The following is a 26,119-nucleotide window of genomic DNA, read 5'->3' on the forward strand; positions in this document are numbered from 1 at the left end:
GGCTGGGGACAGGGATAAACGGGACAGCGATTAACGGGACAGGGATAACGGGACAGGGGGACAGGGATGAGTGGCACAGGGGACAGGATGAGTGACACAGGAGACAAAGGATGGGTGGGGAGGGGGACAGGGATAAACGGGACAAAGGGACAGGGATGCCTGGCGCAGGGGACAGGGATGAGTGGCGCAGGGGACAGGGATGAGTGGCACAGGGGACAGGGATGCCTGGCGCAGGGGACAGGGATAAACAGGACAGGGGACAGGGACAGCAGGACGAGAAGGCTGCGGGGACACAGCGGGGACACAGCGGGCAGCTTGGTGGCAGCCCCGGGCGCTCTCGGGACGGGCAGCGCGGGTGGAAGTCGCCTTCTCTGGCGTGGGGCCTGACTGGGACGAGCCGTGGTGTCCCCGCGGCGCGGGTGACACTCAGTGTTCGCCAACACAGGTACGGCTGCAGCTGCTTCAGCGGGAGCTGGGGGTGCCGGGCGGGCACGGCCGCGGCTCCGCGGGCGCGGAGCGGGCACCGCCATTTCCGCCCTCGGGGGGCGCGGAGGAGGAGGAGGAGGAGGAGGAGGGAGAGGAAGGCTCCTCCGAAATGGCGAGAAGGCGCACAGCTCTCCGGTCCCAGAGCGAGCTTGAGCGGAGCGGGTGCGCCCCGCGGGTTCGGCCTCTCGCGGAGAGGCGGCGCGGGCGGGGGTCTCCGTCTCGGTGTGGCCCCAAAAAACAGCTGCGGAAGGGGCGGAGACCCGGGGACACCCGGCGGCACGGCCGGGCTGCCCGCGCTCAGGCCACCACTGTCACCTCCCACCCGCGCCCGTGCTGCCGGCGGAGCCCCCGCGCCCGAGGGGACACCGGGGGGCTCCGCGCGGGGGCACCGGGACACCGGGACACCCGGGGGACACCGAGAGCGCCGGGGGCTGCCGGGGGCTGCGGAGGGAGGGGAACGGGAGGGACAGGGCAGGGACAGGGCAGGGACAGGGCAGGGACAGGCAGGGTGGTCGGGGTGGCCAAGCAGAGTGGGCAGTGCCAGGCAGGGTGGGCAGGCAGAATGGACAGTGCCAGGCTGGGGTGGCCAAGCAGAATGGACAGTGCCAGGCAGGGTGGGCAGTGCCAGGCAGGGGTGACCAAGCAGAGTGGGCAGTGCCAGGCAGGGTGGGCAGGCAGAATGGACAGTGCCAGGCTGGGGTGGCCAAGCAGAATGGACAGTGCCAGGCAGGGTGGGCAGTGCCAGGCTGGGGTGGCCGGGCAGGGTGGTCAGGCAGGGTGGGCAGTGCCAGGCTGGGGTGGCCAAGGTAGCCAGGCAGGGTGGGCAGTGCCAGGCTGGGGGGGCCAAGGTGGCCAGGCAGGGTGGTCAGGCAGGGTGGGCAGTGCCAGGCAGGGTGGGCAGTGCCAGGCTGGGGTGGCCGGGCAGGGTGGTCAGGCAGGGTGGGCAGTGCCAGGCTGGGGTGGCCGGGCAGGGTGGGCAGTGCCAGGCTGGGGTGGCCGGGCAGGGTGGGCAGTGCCAGGCAGGGTGGGCAGTGCCAGGCTGGGGTGGCCGGCAGGGTGGGCAGGCAGGGTGGGCAGTGCCAGGCTGGGTGGGCAGTGCCAGGCTGGGGTGGCCAAGCAGAGCTGTCAGCGCCTGCCGGGCCGGGCAGTGCCAGGACGTGCCGAGGGCCAGCACCGAGGGGACGGGGGTGGCCCAGCCGGGACCAGCGGGGGCCGTGCAGGGCCGTGCCCAAGCCGAGCGCTCGCCAGGGGCTCCGAGGGGACCCCCGTGTCCCCAAGGCGGGGACAGTCGGGTGCCAGCTGCGGGGTGGCGCGGCCAAAACAGCCACGGGCGCGTCCCCGCGGGGATCCCCGGGTGAGCGGCCCCGGGAAGGGACAGGCAGAGGAATTCCCGGGAATTCCCAGATCCCGCAGCTGCGGAAGGAGCCCGCGGCACCGGGACAGGCTCTGCCCGCCGTGCGACATTCCGCCGTGCGACATTCCGGCACGCGACATTCCGCCGTGCGACATTCCCGCGTGCGACATTCCCGCGTGCGACATTCCCGGCGGGATGCGGAGGGGCCGGGAGCTGCCCGGGATGCGGGGCGGGGCTCGGGACAGCACCGGGAGGTGGCGGAGGGACACGGGGACAGAGGGGACAGGGAGGGGAAAGGGGCAGGGGAGGCACAGGAGGGTGGCACGGGATTGTCCGGGATGGGATTTGGGATGGAATTTGGGGTGGGAGCTGCCAGCCTGCCCCTGTGCCAGGAGTGTCCCGGGAATGCCGGACACAGCGGGGGCACAGAGCCAGGGTGGCACCGGCCGGGTGAGGGGGTGGGGATGGGTTTGGGGGCACAGGTGGGGTGGATTTGGGGGCACAGGTGAGATGGATTTGGGGATTTGGGGGCACAGATGGGACGGATTTGGGGGCACAGGTGAGATGGATTTGGGGGCACAGATGGGATGGATTTGGGGGCACAGATGGGATGGATTTGGGGGTATAGGCAGGACGGATTTGGGGGCACAGGTGAGATGGATTTGGGGGTATAGGTAGGACGGATTTGGGGGTATAGGCAGGACGGATTTGGGGGCACAGGTGGGATGGGTTTTGGGGTCCCGGTGGGCGGGCCCAGGAGGGCGGATTGCGGGAGGTGACGGTGAGCGGGGCTGGCACGGAGGGTTTGGGGGGCGAGGGTGACACTTGGTGACACGGCGGGGCTGGCAGGGCAGGCCTGGGGACACGGGCGCTGGTTTGGAGGGTGGGGACGGGACGTTGGCGACATCGCGGGGGCTGCGGGGACACGGCCGAGGGGCAGGACCTGAGCTCGGCAGGGGACACCCGGCGGGCGCGGTGGCACCCGCGGTGGCGCAGGGGAAGGGTCGGGACGTGTCCGGGCTCACCGAGCCCGGCATTCCCGTGTTTGTTTTTTTTTTTCCCGGGATATTTTTTTCCCGGCTCGTTGTCCCCCAGGCCGGCTCCGGGCCGCCCCCGTTCCCGGCTGGGACAGCGGGATGGCAAGCCGGGGACGGGGACAGGCCACGCGCCCCCGGTGGCTGCCGCAGAACGGCGGGGGTCGCCACGGGGGTGAGGGCTCGGGGACAGAGAGATGGCACCGGGGACCCTCCTGGGGACAGCCCGGTGCCTGGCACAGGAGAGGGGACATCCCGGGGACATCCCGGTGCCCCGGCACAGGGCAGGGGACATCCCGGGGAGGTCCCGGTGCCCCGGCACAGGGCAGGGGACATCCCGGGGACATCCCGGTGCCCCGGCACAGGGCAGGGGACATCCCGGGGACATCCCGGTGCCCCGGCACAGGGCAGGGGACATCCCGGGGGGGTCCCGGTGCCCCGGCACAGGGCAGGGGACATCCCGGGGGGGTCCCGGTGCCCCGGCACAGGGCAGGGGACATCCCAGGAACATCCCGGTGCCCCGGCACAGGGCAGGGGACATCCCGGGGACATCCCCGGCACAGGGCAGGGGACACCCCGGGGAGGTCCCGGTGCCCCGGCACAGGGCAGGGGACATCCCGGGGACATCCCGGTGCCCCGGCACAGGGCAGGGGACATCCCGGGGACATCCCCGGCACAGGGCAGGGGACATCCCGGGGGGGTCCCGGTGCCCCGGCACAGGGCAGGGGACATCCCGGGGACACCCCGGGGGAGCTCCGGGCCCTTTTCCCTGGCAAGGTGGCGAAGGTTCGGAGATGTTGAGGGTCAGGACGGAGCTCCCTGTCCTCCCCTCTTAGCACCACAAGAGTTTCGTTAATGCCTTCCTGGGGGTCTCGGCTTTTGGGACCACCGAGCCCTCCCCTCCCGGCCAGCCGGGCGCGCCCGGGGGACACGAGGGTGGCGCTGGGGACACCGCCACGGCGACGGGGTCCTGGCAGCGCCCCCCCCCACTCCCCCACTCCGGGCATTGTCCCCGCGGCCACCACCAGCCCTGGGACCCCCGAAATTGGGGACGCGACCCCCGGGGACCTCCCTGCTGTGTGCCTGGAAGACTCGGTGTGTCCCAAACCGCAAGTTTGTGTTGGTTTGTTGTTTTTGTGTGTGTGTGAGTGTTTTTGTGTTTTTTTTGTGATTTCTCTGAATCGTTACAAATCCAGAGCGTCTGAAAGGAGCTGGTTGGGGGGTGGGGGGTGGGGGGGTGGAGGATTTTGGGGGTTTTGTGGTGTGTTTAAAAAGACTTTTTCACATTCATTCAGTCGCTTAAAAACTCCCACGGGCGTCCCGGGAGCGTCTCCTCTAGTCCAGAGACAGGAATTGTTTCAGGAAAATCCTAACAAAAGTCGGGTGGCTATAGCTCTGGAGATATAGATATATAGATATTCTCTCTTTCCAAATATAGAGCTGCTTAAAAAGATGCAAAACGAGGGATGAGCGGGGTTTTGGGGGGATGGGGGGGGGGCGGAAGGGGGGGAGGATCCTGTAATTCGTTATCTCGTGGGGCTTATCAGCTGCTCTCTAGATAAATGCACGGAGATTAAATAATTTCCCATCAACGCTTTTCCCCCCTTTGGAAAAAACAAGACCCCAAGCCCAGAGGAAATCAAACCTTTCCCACCCCCCGCCCCCTCCCCTCTAAACGTTGCCAAAGCGGTTTTTTTTTTTTTTTTGTGGTTTTTGTGGTTTTTTTTTGCTGCGGGATTCGTCCCCCCCCAGCCTCCCGACATTCCCAAACATGCTTCGATCCATGCGCTCCTCGCTCCCTCTCACCCGGCCGGGGCAGCAGCTCAGAGTCCGGGGGGGTCCGCCTGGCGGGGGGGGCTCTTCTGGCACGGCCTGGCACGGCTCGGGGTGGCACGGCCGCCGCTGGAGCCTTCCCGGCCCTTCCTTCCGTCCTTCCTTCTTTCCTCCTTCCCTCCTTCCCTTCATCCTTCATCCTTTCCTTCCTTCCTTCCTTCCTTCCTTTCTCCGGGAGCGCCGCCGGGATGGCCCCGCTGGAGCCGCCGCCTCCGAGCCCGACGGGGACACCTGGGGGACACCTGGGGCCACCTCCTGGCAGGGACACCTGGGGGGGACCCGGGGCCACCTCCTGGCAGGGACACCTGGGGGACCTGGGGCCACCTCCTGGCAGGGACACCTGGGGGGCACCTGGGGCCACCTCCTGGCAGGGACACCTGGGGGACACCTGGGGCCACCTCCTGGCAGGGACACCTGGGGGGGACCCGGGGCCACCTCCTGGCAGGGACACCTGGGGGGGACCCGGGGCCACCTCCTGGCAGGGACACCTGGGGGGGACCCGGGGCCACCTCCTGGCAGGGACAATTCTGATCCTGCCGGGGACACTTGCAGGGGGTCAGGTCCTGGTGCCACCCCCTGGCGGGGACACCTGGGGGAGTTCAGGACCTTGGGCCACCTCCAAGCCTGGCAGGGACAACTGTGACCCTGCCCGGGACACCTGGGGGGTGTCAGGACTCGGGGCCACCTCTGACCCTGCCGGGGACACCTGGGGGGTGTCAGGACTCGGGGCCACCTCTGACCCTGCCAGGGACACCTGGGGGGTGTCAGGACTCGGGGCCACCTCTGACCCTGCCGGGGACACCTGGGGGGTGTCAGGATCTCGGGGCCACCTCTGACCGTGCCGGGGACACCTGGGGGGTGTCAGCAGGACTCGGGGCCACCTCCCGGCAGGGACACCTGGGACTTGTCAGGATCTCGGGCCACCTCCGAGCGTGGCAGGGCCACCCGGGAGGTGCCACCCCCGCAGGTGCCACCCGCCTGCTCGGGCCGCGTCGCCCCCGAGGTGCCACCACGGCGGCGCGTCCCTGCGTGTCGCCGGTGCCAGCCCGGGGCGGGGCACACGGAGCGATTTACAGGCGGACTCTCCGGGAGAACGGGAGCGAGGAGGAATTTCATGCAACATTCCTGGGCCGGAGGCGGCGCGGGGCCGGGGCGGGAGCGGGCGGGAGCCGGGGGGCGGCCCCACGCCCTCAGTGCAGCGCTCGGAGAAGGAGAAGGAGAATCCGAGTGGGTTTTCTTGGCTTGGGAAATCCGCCCCGCCCTTCCCACGGCGGCTCCGGACGCGGTCAGCTGTCCACCAGCTGCTTGAGCGCCCGCTCGATGTTCATGCGGTGCCCCACGCGGGTCACCCCCAACTCCACGAAGTCCTCCTTGGTCAGGGCGGGCAGGTGGGTGCCCTCGATCTCGTGGTCCTCGAACTTGTCCCGATGCTCCACCAGGTTGATGCTCTCCAGCCAGTCCCCCACGTCGTACTTGTTCCACAGGTGCAGCGGCTTCTGCATGAAGGGCCGCGGCGGGTGCAGCGTGTGCAGCGGCGGCCCCGGCGACGGCGACGGCGACGGGGAGCGGCTGCGGGCGCTGACGCTGCGGACCACGAAGCGGACTTCCTTGGGCTCGTGGGGGATGGAGAGGCTGGAGGATTTGAGGATGGTGGGGGGCGTCAGGCCGTAGGGCCGGACGGTGCTGAGGGGCTCGGGCCGCTCCAGCGCCGCGGGTTTGACGGGGCTGGGCGTGCGGCGGGTGACGGGGTAGCGGCTGCCGGGCCGCACGGTGAAGGTGGTGCCGGAGCTGCGCTGGGAAATGGTGCTGAGTTCTCCTAAACTACTGAAAAGTCTGCGGAGAGAGCGGGGAGGCGGGGGAGAAAAGAGAGGAGAGGGAAGGGGTGAGGCCGGGTTTGGGAACGGGGGCACGAGTCCAGCGGGATCGGGGGCGGTGCGGGGCGGGGACGCGGCTCGGGTGGGATATCTCGGCGGGAAAAATCCCAAAGATTTCCGGCAGCGCCTCCCGGGTGGGGATCCCCGGCCGGTCCTGCCCTCCTGGCACGGCTCTGCGCCCCCCCACCAAGTGTCCCCAGCCCTGGGGACAAGGACCTTGTGCCTCGTCCCGCCCCGTCCCCGCCCCGTGCTGATCCCACGTGGAATGGGAGCGACCCAGGGGAGAAAAGCTGGGATAAGAGGGAACCTTCCAGCGTTTTCCCGGGATGGGGGGACCCCTCTGGACACCCCTGGTGACGGCCACCTGGTGGCCAGTGTGGCGGGAGGAACCCGGGCTCTGGGTGTCCCCTTGGCACTGGGACTCGTGGGACCCCCTGGCTGTGCCACCGTGGGAATCTTGGATGGGGACAAAGCTCCTCAAAGCGGTGCTGTGCCCTGGGCATTGTCCCCATCCTGCCGTTGTCCCCGCGGGATGGCCAGGGAATGGGAAAGGAAAGGGATCTGACACCTGGAGGAATCCTAGAAAATCAGAGTCCTCTGCTCTGGAGAGGCTGGGGAAACTGGGAATGTTCCCCTGGAGGAGGGAAGGATCCAGGGAGAGCTTCCAGCACATTCCAGGGCCTGGAGGGGCTCCAGGAGAGCTGCAGAGGGACTGGGGACAAGGCCTGCAGGGACAGGAGCCAGGGAATGGCTCCCAGTGCCAGAGGGCAGGCATGGATGGGATCTGGGCAATGAGGAATTCCTGCCTGGGCTGGAACTGCCAGAGCAGCTGGGGCTGCCCCTGCATCCCTGGAATGTCCCAGGAAAGGCTGGACACTGGGATGGAGCAGCCTGGGACACTGGGAGGTGTCCCTGCCATGGGTTTTTGGGTCCATCCCATCCCATCCCATCCCATCCCATCCCATCCCATCCCATCCCATCCCATCCCATCCCATCCCATCCCATCCCATCCCATCCCTGCCACTCCCCTTCTCCTCAGAACTACCCCATCAACTTCCCGCATCCCGGTGCCTCAGTTTCCCTGCTCAGCCCCCCCATCTCAGCTCCCTCCTGGAAAACCAGGACACTCTGGAATGCTGCTGGGATCCACCACTGCCTCCAAGGCCACCTCCTGGTTTTGGGAATGCTGATGAGCTCCAAGGATCCCATAAATCCATGGCTCCAAAGGGATGAGCTGAACGTGGCTGAAGATCTGCAGGATCAGCCGCATTCCCGATAATTCCCGTTTTTGAGCCACATTCCTGATAATTCCCGTTTTTCTGCTTCCTTGGCACAGCAGAGAAGGAATCGCCTTCGGGAAGTTCTGACAGGGAAAAACTGGATGTCCTGGGATCATCTGGATTGTTCCTGGGATCGCTGGGATCTTCCCTGCAATTATGTGAATCGCTCCTGGGATCATTTTTGGATTGTTCCTGGGATTATCTGGATCAGTCCTAGGATCGCTGGAATAATTCCTGGGATTGTTTGGATCATTCCTGGCATGGCTGGGATCGTTTCTGGGCTCGTTTGGGTTGTTCCTGAGATCACTGGGATCGTCCCTGGGATCGTTCCTGGGATGGCTGGGATCCTTCCTGGGATCATCTGGATGGTTCCTGGGATGGCTGGGATCATTCCTGGGATCATTTGGATCGTTCCTGGGATGGCTGGGATCATTCCTGGGATCCTTTGGATTGTTCCTGGGATGGCTGGCATCGTTCCTGGGATGGCTGGGATCGTTCCTGGGATGGCTGGGATCGTTCCTGGGATCATTTGGATTGTTCCTGGGATGGCTGAGATCATTCCTGGGATCATTTGGATCGTTCCTGGCATCGTTCCTGGGATGGCTCGGATCACTCCTGGGATGGCTTGGATCGTTCCTGGGATGGCTGGGATCGTTCCTGGGATGGCTGGGATCGTTCCTGGGATGGCTGGGATCACTCCTGGGATGGCTCGGATCGTTCCTGGGATCGTTTGGATCGTTCCTGGGATGGCTGGGATCACTCCTGGGATGGCTGAGATCATTCCTGGGATGGCTGGGATCATTCCTGGGATCGCTTGGATCGTTCCCTGTTCCTTGGTGAGGCTCCCGTGTGGTTGCCCTGGTGTTCCGTGGTGGCTCCCAAGCCCTTGGAATTGTCTCCCACAATTCCCACGGTGGCTCCCAAAGGGGCTGTGACCACGCCCACCTCTCTCCGGCCTTGCTGGGGTCCTGTTCCCAGCCTTCCTACGGATCTCCCTCCAAATCATCTCCCTGTGGATGTTTTCCCAGCCTTCCTACGGATCTTCCGTCCAACCTCCCAGTGGATCTTCCCGAGTTTCCTGTGGACACTTCCTGACCTCCTCATGGATCTTCCCGTGACCTCCTGCAGATCTTCTCTGACCTTCCTGAGGGGTTTTCTCCAACATTCCAGTGCAGGTCTTCCCAACATTCCCAAGGACCTTTTCCCAACCTCTCTATGGATCTTCCTGTGAGATCTTCCTTCCAACGGATCCCATGGATCTTCCTTCCTTTGGATGGACCTTCCTCCCGTGCTGATCCCAAACACAGCCCTAACCCCGAGCCTAACCCTAATCCTAACCCTGATCTTAACCCCAGTCCTGATCCTGAGCCTAAACCTGACCCCAGCCTTGACTCTGCCCCTAATCCTGATCCTAACCCTGACCCTGATGCTGACTCTGGTCTTAAGCCTGACTCTGACCCTAAACCTGACCTAAGCCTTGATCCTAAACCTGACCCTAAACCTGACCTGAGCCTTGATCCTAAACCTGACCCTAAACCTGACCTGAGCCTTGATCCTAAACCTGACCCTAAACCTGACCTGAGCCTTGATCCTAACCCTGACCCTAAACCTGACCTGAGCCTGATCCTAACCCTGACCCTAACCCTGACCCTAAACCTGACCTGAGCCTTGATCCTAACCCTGACCCTAAACCTGACCTGAACTCTGACCCTAACCCTGACCCTAAACCTGACCTGAGCCTGACCCTAAACCTGACCCTAAACCTGACCTGAGCCTTGATCCTAACCCTGACCCTAAACCTGACCTGAGCCTTGACCCTAAACCTGACCCTAAACCTGACCCTAAACCTGACCTGAGCCTTGACCCTAAACCTGAACTGAACCTTGATCCTAACCCTGACCCTAACCCTGACCCTAAACCTGACCTGAGCCTTGATCCTAACCCTGACCCTAAACCTGACCTGAGCCTTGATCCTAACCCTGACCCTAACCCTGACCCTAAACCTGACCTGAGCCTTGATCCTAAACCTGACCTGAGCCTTGACCCTAATCCTGACCCTAATCCTGACCTGAACCTTGATCCTAACCCTGACCCTAAACCTGACCCTAATCTAGGCTCTAATTTCCCCTCAGCCCTGATCCCGATTTTGGTCCTGGTCCTAACCCTGAACCTAAACCTGACCCCAGCCTTGGCTCTGAATTCCCCTCAGCCCTGATCCCGATTTTGGTCCTGGCCCAAACCCTAAGCCTGACCCTAACTTTAACCCTGGTCCTAAACTTGACCCTAACCCTGATCCCAACTCACAGGTGATCCTAGCCCTGACCTGGATCCCGATCCCAATCCTAACCCTAACCTTGATCCAGACCCTGATCCCAACCCCAATCCCAACCCTGATCCTGATCCCAATCCTCACCCTAACCCTACCCCTGGCTTTTCCTGGGAGCCAGGGCAGGGATTCTGGGAGCCAGGGCAGGGATTCTGGGAACAGGGCAGGGATTCTGGGAGCAGGGCAGGGATTCTGGGAGCAGGGCAGGGATTCTGGGAGCCGGGCAGGGATTCTGGGAGCCGGGCAGGGATTCTGGGAGCCGAGCAGGGATTCTGGGAGCCAGGGCAGGGATTCTGGGAGCCGGGCAGGGATTCTGGGAGCCGGGCAGGGATTCTGGGAGCTGGGCAAGGATCAAACACTGTCTGAAGTTTTCCTGATCCTGGTCAGTCCGGTAGATGGGACACGGCCATCCCAAAGGATCCAGGAGCAGGTGTGGGAGCAGGACATGGAATTCCTGCTGTCCTGAACCCAGGAGCTGCAGGATGGGCCCAGGGAGGAGCCTGGAGAGGAACCTCAGGATGAACCTGGGAGGAATCTTGGGATAGGCCCAGGGAAGAGCACTGGGAGGAATTATGGGATAAACCTTGGGATGAGCCCAGGAAGGAACCTTGGGGTGAGCCCCGGGAAGAGCACTGGGAGGAATTATGGGATAAACCTTGGGATGAGCCCAGGAAGGAACCTTGGGATGAGCCCTGGGAAGAGCACTGGGAGGAATTATGGGATAAACCTTGGGATGAGCCCTGGGATGAGCCCAGGGAGGAACCTTAGGATGAGCCCCGGGAAGAGCACTGGGAGGAATTATGGGATGAGCCCTGGGAAGAGCACTGGGAAGAATTAAGGGATAAACCTTGGGATGAGCCCTGGGATGAGCCCAGGGAGGAGCCTCGGGATGAGTCCTGGAATAAGCCCTGGAATGATCCATAGGACGATCCAAGTGCCCCCAGTGCCAACACAGGGGACGGTTCCCCCCTGGTGTCCCCCAGATATCCCAAATTTCCGTGACACCGGTGCCAGGATTTGAGGGAATGAATCCACGGCTGGATCCGGTGGGATGAGCCCCCCACGGCCGAGAGGAGCCTCCGGAACGACCCCGCTCCGGGTGCTCCCGGAAAGATCCGGAGCCGGCCGGGAGCTCCCGCGCATCCCAGGCCTCCGCCCCGCCCGGGAGCAGAGCGAATCCCTGGGAATGGCATCCAGCAGCCGTCGGGAACGCGGCCCCCCGGCATTCCCGGGGCGTCGGGATCCGGCGCCGCTCTCCCGGGACGGGGCCGCGGCCTCGGGAATTCAGCGCTTGGCAGAAAAGGACAAGGAAAAATCAACCGGGAACGGCTCCGGGAGCCGGGACACGGATGGAGCCGGAGCTCCGCACACGGGACGGGACACGAGGACGGGACACGGGGACAACACGGAGGAAGCACAACCAGGAGCACAGAGCCGGCCATGCACGCTGGGAAATTCCCAGGGGGAATTCTCCGGCCCTCCCAATCCCATGAGTCGCCCCCTCCAGCCCAAGGGAGCTGGAGCGGGAACAGCTTTTCCCGGGATCCCGCTGCTGTCCCATCCCAGCCTGGGGAGTCCTTCCAGAGCTTCTGGAAGCCACCGGGATATCCTGGAACCACTGCTGGCAGGAGGGGAATCCCTGGATCCCGCTTTTCCTGCTGCGGCAGGAAATCCCTGGGGGATTGGGATGGATCCCAGGAGCTCCCAGCTCTGTTTCATGGAATTTTTGCTCCAGAGGGGGACTTGGGACCCCCCACCCTGGGGAACCAGGGATGGATCCCAGTGCATCCATGGTTTGCTGGGATTGGAGTGGGGATGCTCTGCCCCCCTTCCCAGGGTCCTTCCCAGGGTCCTTTCCCAGAATCTCTCCCACTTTTCCTGGGGTCTCTCCCACTTTTCCTGGGGTCTTTCCCCCTTCCTGGGATCCTTTCCCACCTTTCCTGGGGTTTCTCCCACCTTATCTGGGATTTCTTCCAACATCCTTGAGATCTCTCCCACCCTTCCTGGGATCCTTTCCCCCTTCCTGGGATCTTTTCCATCCTTCTGGGGTCTTTTCCACCTTTCTTGGAATCTCTCTCACCTTTCTTGGGATCCTTTTCCCACCTTTCCTGGTGTCTCTCCCACCTTTCCTGGTGTCTCTCCCACCTTTTCTGGGATCCTTTTCCCACTTTTCCTGGGGTCTCTCCCACCTTTCCTGGTGTCCTTCTCTTTCCCCACTTCCTGGTGTCTTTCCCTCCCTCCCTGGGACCTTTTCCCTCCTTCTGGTGTCATTTCCACCTTTCCTGGGATCCTTCCCCCCCTTCCTGGTGTCTCTCCCGCCCTTCCCGGAGGACTGAGCTGCTCCGGGATCTTCCCCCCGCCCCGGCCCCGATCCCCCGGGATCCCGACGGGAATTTCCTCAGCAGGAACACCAGAGCGGGAAGAGCCGGACACGCCACCACAGCACGGGGACAGGGCCATGCTCCCGAGGGACGCGCACATCCCGGAGCCGGCGCCGCTCCCTCCGGACGCCCCCCAAAACCTCGGGAAGGCCGTCGGGAGTGGGGCGGCGGCGGGGAGGGGGAGAGACAGGTGAGGAATGGGACATTCCCGGTGGGATGGAGCTATGGAATGGGAACGTGCTCACTTACACAACTCGCCCACCCTCCGGAGGCCAGAGGCGGATCTAGGACAGAGCAGCGGGACATGCACATGGAAGCAGGAAAAGAGGCAATGAGAGAAATGTTAGCTCCGGTCCGGGAAGCGCCACACGGAAAAGAAGCCACCGGACGTCGATCCCGAGGGATTCGGGGCCGGGAGAACCGCGGGAATCGATCCGGCCTTGGTGTTCCCTGAGTGGAGACCCCCGGGTGGGTTTGGGGAGGGGGGGTGTGGGGGGGATTGGGAATGGGGGGATGGAGGGGCCGGGAATTTTGGGGGGGAGATCGGGATGGTTCCCGTGGGATGGGCGAGGGCGTGGCCGGCCGGGAATGGGGCGGTTGGAATTGCATGGATTCAGCCAAAGCCTGGAGGGTTGGACAGCGACAGAGCTGCTGGGAGGGCTGGGAAAAAGAGGGAACGGGGGCAGGGATTTGGGAAAGGACCAGGGATTTGGGAAAGGCAGGCAAATGGGAAATGCAAGGATTTGGGAAGGGCAGGAGCTGGAAGGAATGGGGGTTTGGGAAAGGCAGGGATTTGGGAAAGGCAGGCAAATGGGAAAGAGAGGAATTCGGGAAAGGCAGGGAAATGGGAAATGCGGGGATTTAGGAAGGGCACGGATTTGGGAAAGAGAGGAATTCGGGAAAGGCAGGGAAATGGGAAAGAGGAATTTGGGAACAGTAGGGAAGTGGGAAAGAGGAATTTGGGAAAGGCAGGGAAGTGGGAAAGAGGAATTTGGGAAAGGCAGGGAAGTGGGAAAGAGGAATTTGGGAAAGGCAGGGAAGTGGGAAAAGGAATTTGGGAAAGGCAGGCAAATGGGAAATGCAGGGATTTGGGAAATGCAGGGATTTGGGAAGGAACGTGGATTTGGGAAAGGCAGGGATATCGGAAAGAGGGATTTGGGAAAGGAAGGAAACAACAAATGCATGAGAAAAATGCCCCACAGCCAAAACAACACCGAGCAGCCGACACAAAATTCCCAAGTTTTTCCGTGTCCCCCCGGGGCTGGTGGCAGTGACGGCGCCATCGGCCACCCCCAAAGGCCACGGGATGTTCCCGGGGATTCGGTGCTTCCCAGAGGGAATACCCTGTGGAAGTTCCCCGGGATCCCTGGGCTGTGCTGTTGGGAAGGAGGGAATAGCCTCATCCCGCCCGGATCAGGACCAGGAGCTCCCAGGTTTGGAATGGCGGCTCCAAACGCCCCAAAAGCCCTGGATTATTCCCAACTTTATCCCTTTCTGCAGTGGGACAGGCAGGAAGTGCCGGAGCTGCGCCGGGAGCGGGGACACCTCGGGAATGCCAAAAGTTGGGAGCTGCCGTTGGAGCAGAGTCTGGGAACATCTGGGAATGTGGATTTGGGAATTTTTAGGAAGCACGCGTGGTTATCCCTCAGGAAAAACATCCCAAGGGGCCGAGGCGGGAGCAGGGACGGGGAGGAGACCCAAGGGGGTCTCAGGCTCCAGTTGGGATTTGTCCGGAGCAGTTTTGGGATTGGGATTTATCCGTGAGCTCTGTCCTGGAGCACGGACAATCCGGAGCAATCCCGGCATGCGGGAAGCTCCAGCAGGGAGCAGGGATGTTGTAACTAAAATTCCCTTTTTTTCCTTCTCTGGTCCCAGCAGGAAAAGGGAATTCCAGGCTGGAAGCCGAAGGAAAATTCCCAATTCCTTGAGCGTTGCCCCTGGGCCTTCCCAAGGCAATCTCTTCCCATGAGAGATCCTGCAGGACATCCGGAGCTCCCTCCTTCCCTGAACTCCACCTGGAATGGATCCCCCTGGATTTCTCCAAGGAAAACCCCTTTTCCCGTGATTCCCACCTCAAGGACAAGGTGACAAACCCCACTTTGATGGGAACACCCCGAGCCGGGGACACTTCCGCTCTTCCCACTCGGAGGCTCCCTCGGGACCTGGAGCTCATCCCATGGGGCTCCAGGCAGCCCCCCTGCTCTTCCCAAATTTCCCAAGAAGCCCGTTTCCTTGGGATGAGGGTGGCGGGTGGCGCTGGGATGGGAGAAGCCAGCGGGGCGGGGACGCGGGGACGCGGTGACACCGGGACAGGACACGCGCTGGGACCCTGAATCCTTGTAGGCATCAAACCCTTCCCAGACCCTGCAGCGCCTCGGGATCGTCTGGGATCAAGGGCTGGGAGGGTCCTCTCGGTGCAGCCCCCCCAGAATTCCCGGTTTTCCGCAGCTCAACCTCCCAGAGCTCTCCCAAGGCTCTGCTGGTGGGGAAGGCCCCCAGCCTTTGAGAACCTGGGGAAATTCCATGGAAAGCCAGAGGGGAGGGGATCCAGGGGATCCCACTGTGCCTGGGGACCCCTGCAGCAGCCTCTTCCCACGGGAAGTGGGATCCGTGGAACCCAGTGGGAGGGAGGCTGGAGAGCACAGGGGTTGTGGCCATCGGCAGCGTGGCCATCTCATCCCAGTCCTGGTCACCTCGTTCCCAGTCCTGGTTACCTTCTCCCAATCCTGAGATCTCCATCCCAGTCCTGGAATCTCTATTCCAGTCCTGGTCACCTCATTCCCAGTCCTGAGATCTCCATCCCAGTCCTGAAATCTCCATCCCAGTCCTGGTCACCTCCATCCCAATCCTGAGATCTCTATCCCAGTCCTGGTCACCTCCATCCCAGTCCTGAGATCTCCATCCCAGTCCTGGTCCCCTCATTCCCAGTCCTGGTTACCTTCTCCCAATCCTGAGATCTCTATCCCAGTCCTGGAATCTCTATTTCAGTCCTGGTCACCTCATTCCCAATCCTGAGATCTCCATCCCAGTCCTGGAATCTCTATTCCAGTCCTGGCCACCTCCATCCCAATCCTGGAATCTCCATCCCAATCAATCCTGGCCACTTCATTCCCAAACTTTGCCACCTCCTTCCCAGTCCTGGCCACCTCCACAGTCCTGGTGACCTCTCCAGATGTGGGGGGGCCACCTCCTTCCCAGACTTGGCCACCTCATTCCCAGACTTGGTCACCTCCTTCCCAAACTTGGCCACCTGCTCCTCAGTCCTGGCCACCTCCTCTCCAAATGGGGCCACCTCCTCCTCCTCTTCCTCCTCCTTCTCCTCTTCCTCCTTCCCAGTCCTGGCCACCTCCTTCCCAGTCCTGGCCACCTCCTTCCCAGTCCTGGCCACCTCCTTCCCAATCCTGTTTACTTCCTTCCCCAACTTGGCCACCTGCTCCTCAATCCCAGCTACTCCTTCCCAGTCCTGGCCACCTCCTTCCCCAGTCCTGGCCACCTCCTTCCCAGTCCTGGCCACCTCCTCCCAGTCCTGGCCACTTCCTTCCCCAACTTGGCCACCTGCTCCTCAATCCCAGCTACTCCTTCCCAGTCCTGGCCACCTCCTTCCCCAATCCTGGCCACCTCCTTCCCAGTCCTGGCCACCTCCTCCCAATCCTGGCCACCTCCTTCCCAATCCTGGCCACCTCCTTCCCAATCCTGGCCACTTCCTCCTCAATCCTGGCCACCTCCTTCCCAGTCCTGGCCACCTCCTTCCCAATCCCGGCCACTTCCTTCCCCAATCCCGGCCACCTGCTCCTCAATCCCAGCCGCTCCTTCCCACTCCTCATCACCTCTTCCTCAATCCTGGCCACCTCCTCTCCCGAAGTGGCCACCTCGTCCCCACCCCTCCCTGCCACACAGATCCCCTCTATTCCCACCCTCCCTCTCTCTGTCACCCCAATCCCCCTCTTCCTTCCCTCGATTTTCATCCCAAATCCCCGCTTCCCGTGGGAATTTCCCTGGAAAAGCCCCCAAGCCTACAAGGAAACAGGGGGTGTTTTCCCAAGCTTTTTTTGGGATGTGACACCACTCCCGGGACACGGAATTCATTTAGGACTGGAGAAAAAGAGGCAGCTTTACCCTAAAAGGAACTAAAACCCCAAAGGGCTCAAGTTTCTTCTCCTTCTCCCTCAGATCTGTGGGAATACAAAGGAATCCGTGGAATTGCAGAGCAGCACTGGAAACGCTCCCTTGGGAAGCTCGAGTTCCGCTTCCCAGGAGCGTTTTTGGGGTTAAAGAGAAACAAAGGCACAAGCAAAGACACAAAAAAAAACCCTTGGAAAAGATTCCCTCAGATCGAGATCCAAACTGGGATATTTGGGATGCTCCTGGGAGTCTCCAGGGCCCAGAACTCCTTGGAAAAGCTCCCCTGAATCTGGATCCAGAGCCCCAAACTGGGACATTTGGGTTGTTCCTGGGAGTCCTCAGAATGCCTTGGAAAAGCTCCCCCAAGTCTGGATCCAGAGTCCCGAACTGGGACACTTGGGATGTTCCTGGGAATCACTGGAAACCAGGACCCTTTGGCAAAGCCCTGCCTCACCTGGAGCCCCAAACTGGGATATTTGGGATGCTCCTGGAAGTCCCCAGGAGCCAGAACTACTTGGAAAAGCTCCCCTGAATCTGGATCCAGAGCCCCAAACTGGGATATTTGGGATGTTCCTGGGAGTTCTGAGGAACCGTTGGAAAAGCTCCCCCAAGTCTGGATCCAGAGCCCCAAATTGGGATATTTGGGATGTTCCTGGGAGTTTCTAGGAGCCAGAAGCCCTTGGAAAGCCTTCCCAGAGCTCGGCTATGGATCTCCAAACTGGGACACTTGGGATATTCCTGGGAGTTCTGAGGAACCGTTGGAAAAGCTCCCCCAAGTCTGGATCCAGAGTGCCAAACTGGGACATTTGGGATGTTCCTGGGAGTTCTGAGGAGCCAGAAGCTCTTGGAAAATCTTCCCAGAGCTTGGCTATGGATCTCCAAACCGGGACACTTGGGATGTTCCTGGGAATCACTGGAAACCAGGACCCTTTGGCAAAGCCCTGCCTCACCTGGAGCCCCAAACTGGGATATTTGGGATGCTCCTGCGAGTCCCTGGGGGCCAGAACTCCTTGGAAAAGCTCCCCTGAATCTGGATCCAGAGCCCTGAACTGGGACACTTGAGATGCTCCTGGGAGTTCTGAGGAACCCTTGGAAAAGCTCCACCGAGCTGGGATCCGGAGCCCCAAACTGGGACATTTGGGATGTTTCTGGGAGTTTCTAGGAGCCAGAACATCCCCTGAATCTGGATCCAGAGCCCCAAACTGGGACATTTGGGTTGTTCCTGGAAGTTCTGAGGAACCATTGGAAAAGCTCCATTGAACTGGGATCCAGAGCTCCAAACTGGGACATTTGGGATGTTCCTGGGAGTTCTGAGGAGCCAGAAGCTCTTGGAAAACCTTCCCAGAGCTCGGCTATGGATCTCCAAACTGGGACACTTGGGATGTTCCTGGGAGTCCTCAGAATGCCTTGGAAAAGCTCCCCCAAGTCTGGATCCAGAGCCCCAAACTGGGACACTTGGGATATTCCTGGAAGTTCTGAGGAACCATTGGAAAAGCTCCATTGAACTGGGATCCAGAGCTCCAAACTGGGACATTTGGGATGTTCCTGGGAGTTCTGAGGAGCCAGAAGCCCTTGGAAAGCCTTCCCTGAGCTCGGATATGGATCTCCAAACTGGGACACTTGGGATGTTCCTGGGAGTCCTCAGAATGCCTTGGAAAAGCTCCCCCAAGTCTGGATCCAGAGCCCCAAACTGGGACATTTGGGATGTTCCTGGGAGTTTGAGGAGCCAGAAGTCCTTGGAAAGCCTTCCCTGAGCTCGGATATGGATCTCCAAACTGGGACACTTGGGATGTTCCTGGGAGTCCCCAGGAGCCAGGACTGGTTGGCGAAGCTTCCCTGACCTTGAGCTGGGATCTGGAGCCCCAACCTCGACATCTGGGATTCTCCCAGGGAATTCCTGGGAGTCCTCAGCCAAGCTTCCCTGAGCGTGGATCCAGATCCCCAAAGCAGGAGCAATGGGATGTTCCTGGAAGTTCCCTTTGGGAAAGCTCCCCCTGGCCTGGCTCTGGAACCCCAAAACCTTGGAACTCTCCCGGAATCTGCCTTGGGCATTTATCAACGCCAAAGAAAATTCTGGGAAAAGCTGGAAACCTGGGATCTAGCTGGAAAAACCCCTGGGATGGGCAAAGCTCCCACAGTTCTGGACTTGGAGCCTCCTTCCAAATTCCAGAGGGAAATACAAAGCTCTAGCTGGGAATGACCGGGACAAATCCTGGCACATCCCAGATTCCTGGGAATCAAACTGTGATCAATCGGTTGGAAAAGACAAAGGGGTTTTGGGATGTTTGGGATGCTCCCGGTGAGTCCCAGAGCTTGGGAAGAGGGATCCAGTTGGGATTGTGGATGGCAGGAGCCTGGCAGGGCTGGGCGGGGACACGGGACGGGAATGTCGTGGGGGAATTTTGCGGGAATGCCGCCTGGAGCGCTGGAGCAGTGAATCCAGAGCCGGAGCTGGCTCCGGGCCCGGAGCGTGGCTCCCAAAGTCGGGAATGGCCGTGTCCCCAATGACACACACACACCTGTCACGGTCACCGTCAGCTTTATTGGGGACACGGATGTCACACGCGGAACGCGCTCGGCTCCCGGCAGCGGGAGCGGCTCCGGCACATCCCGAGCCTCTCCCATGGCTCAGAGGGCTTTTCCCAGGATCCCGGGGTTTCCCAGGATCCCGCCACCGCTCCAGGAATGCCGGACAGGAATTCCAGCCGGGGCAGGGAACAAGAGGGGATCACCGCCAGGTGGAGCTGGGTTTTTGGGAAAATTCCTTCCCGAGAAGTTGATGGGGCGCTGGAATGGGATGCCCAGGGAAGGGGTGGAGCCCCCATTCCCGGCGGGATTAAAAGCCGTGTGGATGTGGCGCTTGGGGACGCGGAACACTGCTGGGAATGGCTGGACTCAGTGGGATCAGAGGGATTTTCCAGCCTCAACAATTCCAGGGGTTGGGGTTAAACAGGAGGAAGCTGCTCTTGGACACGGCCACCAAGGGCCACCACGGATGAAGGGAAGTTGTCCCCTTTCTCCGCTGCCACTGTCACCGTCCCGGGTGTCCCTGGTCCCGGGATTGTCACCGTCACTGGCCTGAACTGTGACCTGACGTTCCCACTGTCAGAATTCCTTGGGCTCTTTCCCAGCCCCTCGGCTCAAAGGTCCTTCCGTGGACGCCCGGCTTGGGGGGAGACAGAGCCGGAGTTAGAGCTCGGGAAAAAGCCATGGATCTTCCCGGGGTTCCCAGGGAGCATTCCCACAGGGATCGGGCAGGGGAAGGTGAACTGGAGCAGGGAATTCCCTGAGCTTGTGCGGAATTGCTGGGAATTCAGGATGAATGTGGGGAGGGAGGAATTCCAGGATGATTCCCGAATGGCCGCTAATCCCATGGATCCAGAGCCACTGGAAGGGCTGGGGGGAGATCAGGTATGGGAACATTGGTGTCCCCATCCCCCTGGGACTCCAGGCCACCTCAGTGTCCCCATTCCCAGATTCCAGGACACCTCATTGTCCGCTCTGGGGACTCCAGGCCACCTCCCTGTCCCCATCCCTGAGGAACTCCAGGTCACCTCAGTGTCCCTGCTCCTTGTGGAATTCCAAGAATCTTATTGTTTTTTTGGGATACTCCAGGTCACCTCAGTGTCCCTGTTCCTTGTGGAATTCCAAACCCCCTCAGTGTCCTTTTGGGATAATCCAGGTCACCTCAGTGTCCCTGTTCCTTGTGGAATTCCAAACCCCCTCAGTGTCCTTTTGGGATACTCCAGGCCACCTCAGTGTCCCCATCCCTGCAGAATTCCAGGGTCCCATCCCTGTGGGTCTCCAGGACACCTCAGTGTCCCCACCCCTGCAGAATTCCAGGCCACCTCCCTGTCCCCATCCCTGTGGGATTCCAGGCCACCTCTGGCTCCCGGCAGCTCTTGAGGGACATTCAGGTGACACTTCCCTTCTCTGGACAATTCCAGAGCCTGGAAAACGCATCCCAAACTGGGTCACTGCTCCTTACCTAACCGTGCTCCCATTATTCCCTGAATTCACAGCAATTCCATAAAAAACCCAGGAGAACTCGGACAAGGCGGGAGAGCGGCCGCCATCCTTAAAAATTCCGTTCCCCACCGGCTTCCCGGGAAACGTTTCAAGCTTTGACATCCCAAAACCCGGGAGATGAAAGGCCGTGGCTTTCCCAAAAGGGAAAATCTGGGAATGTGGGACTCTGCAGGATGGCTGGGAAGGCTGGATTCCAGCGGGGAGCAAGGACGGGATGTGCAGGGAAACAGGAGGCTCCAGGGGCTGGATGAGCGGGGCACGGAGCCCTGGGAATTGCAGGGATTGCAGGGAAGGCAGGAAGAGAGGATGGAGAAGGGCTGATCCTCGGAATTGGTGAAGTCACTCCGGGAGAAAACCGGGAGATTGGATGGGCACGGATGGAAGGGGTGGGGACACGGAGAGGGATGTTCCGATGTGGCTGGGAGCCGGAGGATTCCCAGCAGGGAATCCCAAACCAGCTTGGGATCTGGGTAAAAGGGCTTGTAAAAGCCCAGAATTCCCGAAATTCCAGCGTCACTGGAGATGGGCCCAGCCTCCATTCCAGAGGATCCCTGAACGGCCTTGGCTCGGGATGAGGGAGGGGACCGCGGGTGACACCCGGCTCCATAGGGAATGACACCCTGGGACAGGGAGACACGCCTGGATCCGCTCCCAGTGTTCCCAGTTTGGATCTGCTGGGATAGGCCCGAGGGACCCCGGGATGCTCCAGGACACTTTGTCCCCAAGGCCACCGCCTGGAATGTCACCTCCTGTGCCAGCGCCACGTGCCGGGAGCAGCCGTGGCTGGGATGGTTTGGTGGGAAAAGCTTTTCCCATGGGAAGGGCTGGCCCTGCTCCAGAGCTCCCGGCACCTCGCTGAGCCCTGGCACCCGTGGGTGACACCGGGTGACACCGGCTGGTGGTGGCCCTGTGGGGCCACGCCCGAAAGGGCAGGACACGACTCGGAATTTTGGGTGGCTTCCTGCTGGGATTTAATATTCCCAAGGTTTTTAAGAATCTGGGCTCCGATTCGGAAGGTTTGGGATCCTTTTAGGGTCGGGTGGGTGAGGCAGAACCAGGGTGGAGTTGGTGCCACCGTGTCCTGTCTGGGGGGTGCCACAGGCCACCTTTGTCACCTCCTGAGCGGGACAACACCTGGAGATCCTCAGAAATGGAAAAGCTCTGGAAAAACCCATCCTTGGTGCTTGGCCAGGAGAGAACATGGAGGGGGTGACCCAGGACTCGACATTGTCACCTCAGCATTGTCATTGTCACCTCAGCATTGTCACCACGGGATCATCATTGTCACCACATCGTCATTGTCCTCACAGCATTGTCACCACGGCATCAGCATTGTCCCCTCAGCATTGTCATCATCACCACAACATCGTCATTGTCCTCACAGCATTGTCACCACAGCATCAGCATTGTCCCCTCAGCATTGTCATCATCACCACAACATTGTCACCATGGGATCATCATTGTCACCACATCGTCATTGTCACCACAGCATTGTCACCACGGCATCAGCATTGTCACCACATCGTCATTGTCACCTCAGCATTGTCACCACAGCATCAGCATTGTCCCCTCAGCATTGTCATCATCACCACAACATCGTCATTGTCACCACGGCGCCGTCATTGTCACCATGGCATCGTCATCGTCACCACCATGTCGTCATTGTCACCACAGCATTGTCATCGCAGCATCATCGTTGCTGCCACCACATCATTGCCACCACAGCATTGCCATTGTCACCACAGCATCGTCGTGGTCACCACAGCATTGCCGCTGTCACGACATCGTCATTGTCCCCACAGCATCATCGTCAGGACATCGTCATTGTCACCACGGCATTGTCACCGCAGCATTCCCGTTGTCACCACACTGTCATTGTCACGTCATCACCACCGCGGCATCATCGCTGTCACCTCATCATCGCCATTGTCACCACGGGGAGGGGAGGGGCGGGGGAGCAGCCACAGCCACGGCGCGCCAGGAGCCCATCCCACAACTCCCGCCGACGTTCCGTCCCCTCCGCCGAGCTCCCGAGGCTCCGAGGCGTCCCTCAAAGCCACACCCGGCTCACCGGCAGCGTCCCCCGCCCGTCCCCGACCCCGGCCATGCCCGGCTCTTACCGTGCGGCCACCACCGGCGACTTCTTGCCGGGATCCAGGGCGGAGCCGGCCGGTTCCTCGCCCAAGGAGCGCGTGTCCTTGTTGAGCTGCTGGAGGCGGGAGCTCAGCTCGCTGATCACAGTTGGTTTGTCCTCTTCGGCCCCGTGGCCGGGCCTGCTCTCCATGGGGTCCCCCCATAGCTTGGACCTTCTCTGAAAGAGGTAGCGTGGCCGGGCCGCGCTGGTGGCCGCCAGCGTGGCCGCGTGGTGCTGGGAGATGAGCTCGCTGTCCGAAGACTGCTTCAAAAGTGGGTCCCTGAAAGTAACCGGCCCCTTGCTGAGCTGGGACTTGAGTTTGGGCTTTGGAGGCACTGGTGGCTTCTCGAGTAGAAAAGTTTGGCCGTCGGCGAAGGACGTGTAGGTGTCGGTGGGCTCGCCGCTCTCCGAGGACAGCGTGGACATGCTGGAGACCGTGGAGATGGTGCTCGTGGTCTCCAGGTGGTGGTCGCTGGAGCTCCTGGTGTCCACCTCTTCCACTCCCGAGTCCGCCGCCGACTCCGGGGCCGCGGGGGCGTCCGAGGGCTTCCCTGAGGGTGTCGCGCCGGGGGGAGAAGGTGCTACTGCTGCCGCTGGCAGGGACGGCGCGCCGGGCGCGGCCAGGTGGCTGACGGGGGTGCCGGGGGTGGTCACCAGCACCCCGTTGGCGAATTCGTCCGGGGGCGGCACCAGCCCGATCTTGGCCAGCTCCTCGCGGGTCTCCTCGTCGCTGGAGGACAGCTGGGCCGGCGGGAGGGTCACCGTGTAGGGCTCCACCTCCTCCTCCGAGCTGCCCTGGCCCAGCGCCTTCTCCGAGGCCGGGCTGGCCGGCGGCTTCCCCACGGGGCTGGGCTGGGGCTCGGCCTTGGGGGACTCGGCCGGCTCGGCGCAGACCTCGGGCACGGCCGGGCTCTCCTCTTTGATCTCCAGGCCTATCTCGTCTTGACCATTACTGGTGGCGTGGACCATGATGAGGCCGGCGGTCTTCTGCTGCGACGTGTCCACGATGCTGATGATCATGGACTTCTTGTCCTCGGGTTTCTTCTCCTCCTTGCCCGGCGTCTCCGCTCGCACCTCGGGCTCCTTCCGCAGGGTGGTCGGAGTCCCCCAGGGGCTCTTGGTGGGGGTCAGAGCGCCGGCGTCGGCCGCCATCACCGCCTTCCCTCCGGGGGAGTAGGCGGGGGACACCAAGCTCTCCAAGTCCCCCCTGTCCGGTTCTTTGGTTTGGATGTCCACAAACAGGGGCGCGGCTCTGTCCGAGTCGGGGCTGTGGATCGGGGTGGGCGACCGGGATGGGACTTGAGTGGACAGCGCCCGTTCCCTTGCGGCCAGCGCCAGCGCCAGGGGCGAGTTGGGATCCAGGGGCTTTCCCGTCAGGGGGTGGATGAAAGTCGAGGAGGAGCTGCTGATTAATGGCTTTAAAGCTGACACGGGGGACGGCAGCAGGACGTCCCGGCTGCCCAGGAGCCGCTCGTCGATGGAGCGCGACTGCTGCAGCGACGGCATCTCGCTGCCGCCCGGCGCCGGCCCCTCGATGGCTCCCACCGACAGGAACACCGTGGATTTCCTCCTCTCGTCCAGCCGCCGGTCCCGGTCCTTCATGACGCCGGCGGCGATGGCGGTGGCGAAGGGCAGGCCGGCGGCTTCCACCTGAGCGATGCCGGGGTGGTGCTGGTAGTCCAGGCGGTGGCCCCGGCGCGTGGGGGACGGCTCCCGGGAGGAGTAGCCGCCGGTGATGGCCAAGGCCGCCCGTTCCTGGGCGTCCTCCACCTGGAGCTGCTTGACCAGGGGGCTCTTCTTCCTCTGCGGCTTGGTGGGGGCGAAGAGGCTGACGTTGAACTGGCCCATGTTGGCGTAGGGGTTGTCGATGACCCGGCCCTTCCTCTTGAGCTTCTCCGGAGGCGTGGCCGCCGGGCCGGGCCGCGGGATCTCGGTGGGTTCCACGGGGAGGTGGGAGGAATCCTGGAGGATTATCATGGAGCGGGCCCTCTTCTGCCGCTCGGGGTAGGGCATGGAGCCCCGGGCCTGGTCGTACATCTCGGCCGCGCTCAGCACCTGCGGCAGCCCGTGCAGCTTGGCTTCTAAGCCCGGCTTAAAGCTGGACCTGATGGTGTCGTAGGCCCGGCCCGGCGGCGGCGGGGGCGAGAAGGACGGAGGGGGGCCGGTGTCGAAGTAGTAGGGGGAGGGGGGCGGGGGAGGGGCGGTCTGCGGGGGAGGGGGGATCCCGTGGCCTTCCCGGACCGTGTCCGTCATGGAGGTGCTCCGCGGGAACTTCCCGTCCAGCAAGGACGCGGCCAGCTTCTCGTCTTCCCCTGGAAAACAAGGAAAACCCGGGGGTTGGGATGAGTTTCTGGTCTCTGGATGGAAAACAGGGAAAAGAGTGGAATCAGGGAGAGGTTTCCCATTTTCCACCTGGAAAACAAGGAAAACCCGGGAGTTGGGGATGAGTGTCTGGTCTCTGGATGGAAAAGGAGGAAAAGAGTGGAATCAGGGAGAGGTTTCCCATCTTCCACCTGGAAAACAAGGAAAACCCAAGAGTCGGGGGTGAGTTTCTGATCCCTGGATGGAAAACAGGGAAAAGAGTGGAATCAGGGAGAGGTTTCTCATTTTCCACTTGGAAAACAAGGAAAACCCAGGAGTTGGGGATGAGTGTCTGGTCTCTGGATGGAAAAGGAGGAAAAGAGTGGAATCAGGGAGAGGTGTCCCATCTTCCACCTGGAAAACAAGGAGAACGATGGAATCAGGGATGAGTTTCTGGTCTCTGGATGGAAAAGGAGGAAAAGAGTGGAATCAGGGAGAGGTTTCCCATCTTCCACCTGGAAAACGAGGAAAACCTGGGAATCGGGGGTGAGTGTCTGGGCTCTGGATGGAAAAGGAGGAAAAGAGTGGAATCAGGGAGAGGTTTCCCATCTTCCACCTGGAAAACAAGGAGAACTGAAGTCAGGGATGAGTCCTTTGGTCTCCACCTGGAAAACGAGGAAAACGATGGAATCAGGGATGAGTTTCTGGTCTCCGGCTGGAAAACGAGAAGTTAAGTCAGGGAAGGAGTTTCTCGTCTTCCCTGGAAGAAGGGAAAGAACAAAGTCAGGGATGAATTCTTTGGAAAACAAGGAGAGAACTGGAGGCAAGGCCAAGCTTCGCATCTCCACATGGAAAACAGGGAAAAGAACGAAGTCAGGGCTGGGTTTTCGGTCTCAGCCTGGAAAACAAGGAAAAGAATGGAATCAGGGAGAAGTTCCTCGTCTTCCCCTGAGGAACAAGGAGAA

The 26,119-nt window shown here is 61.6% G+C and overlaps 1 protein-coding gene and 2 long non-coding RNA genes across 14 annotated transcripts in view; all 3 read right to left on the minus strand.

Annotated features, from left to right (window-relative positions):
• Positions 1-4,407: 4,407 nt before the first annotated feature.
• The window catches only part of SHANK3 (SH3 and multiple ankyrin repeat domains 3), a 124,975-nt gene continuing 103,263 nt past the window's right edge, over positions 4,408-26,119 (minus strand). Inside the window, exons 17-18 of the mRNA XM_050985260.1 lie at positions 22,840-25,165; positions 4,408-6,540 (exon numbers count right to left, since the gene is read on the minus strand). Of these exons, the coding sequence (XP_050841217.1) occupies positions 5,994-6,540; positions 22,840-25,165 (2,873 nt within the window). The 3' untranslated portion in view covers positions 4,408-5,993. The remainder of the gene's footprint in view (positions 6,541-22,839; positions 25,166-26,119) is intronic.
• On the minus strand, positions 8,454-10,393 carry LOC127059107 (uncharacterized). 12 transcript variants are annotated; one of them, XR_007776569.1, is made up of 6 exons: positions 9,889-10,393; positions 9,756-9,852; positions 9,613-9,671; positions 9,518-9,553; positions 9,351-9,470; positions 8,454-9,314 (listed from the first exon to the last, which is right to left on the minus strand). It is a non-coding gene; the product is annotated as an uncharacterized LOC127059107 (long non-coding RNA). The 12 variants fall into 12 exon arrangements; XR_007776574.1 differs by having other exon boundaries at positions 9,744-9,821; positions 9,858-10,393; XR_007776570.1 differs by having other exon boundaries at positions 9,613-9,660; positions 9,781-10,393.
• LOC127059109 (uncharacterized) lies at positions 19,213-22,833 on the minus strand. Its single transcript, XR_007776579.1, has 2 exons — positions 22,255-22,833; positions 19,213-21,973 (listed from the first exon to the last, which is right to left on the minus strand). It is a non-coding gene; the product is annotated as an uncharacterized LOC127059109 (long non-coding RNA).

This window comes from Serinus canaria, chromosome 1A, assembly GCF_022539315.1.
Source record: "Serinus canaria isolate serCan28SL12 chromosome 1A, serCan2020, whole genome shotgun sequence".
Taxonomy (NCBI): Eukaryota; Metazoa; Chordata; class Aves; order Passeriformes; family Fringillidae; genus Serinus; species Serinus canaria.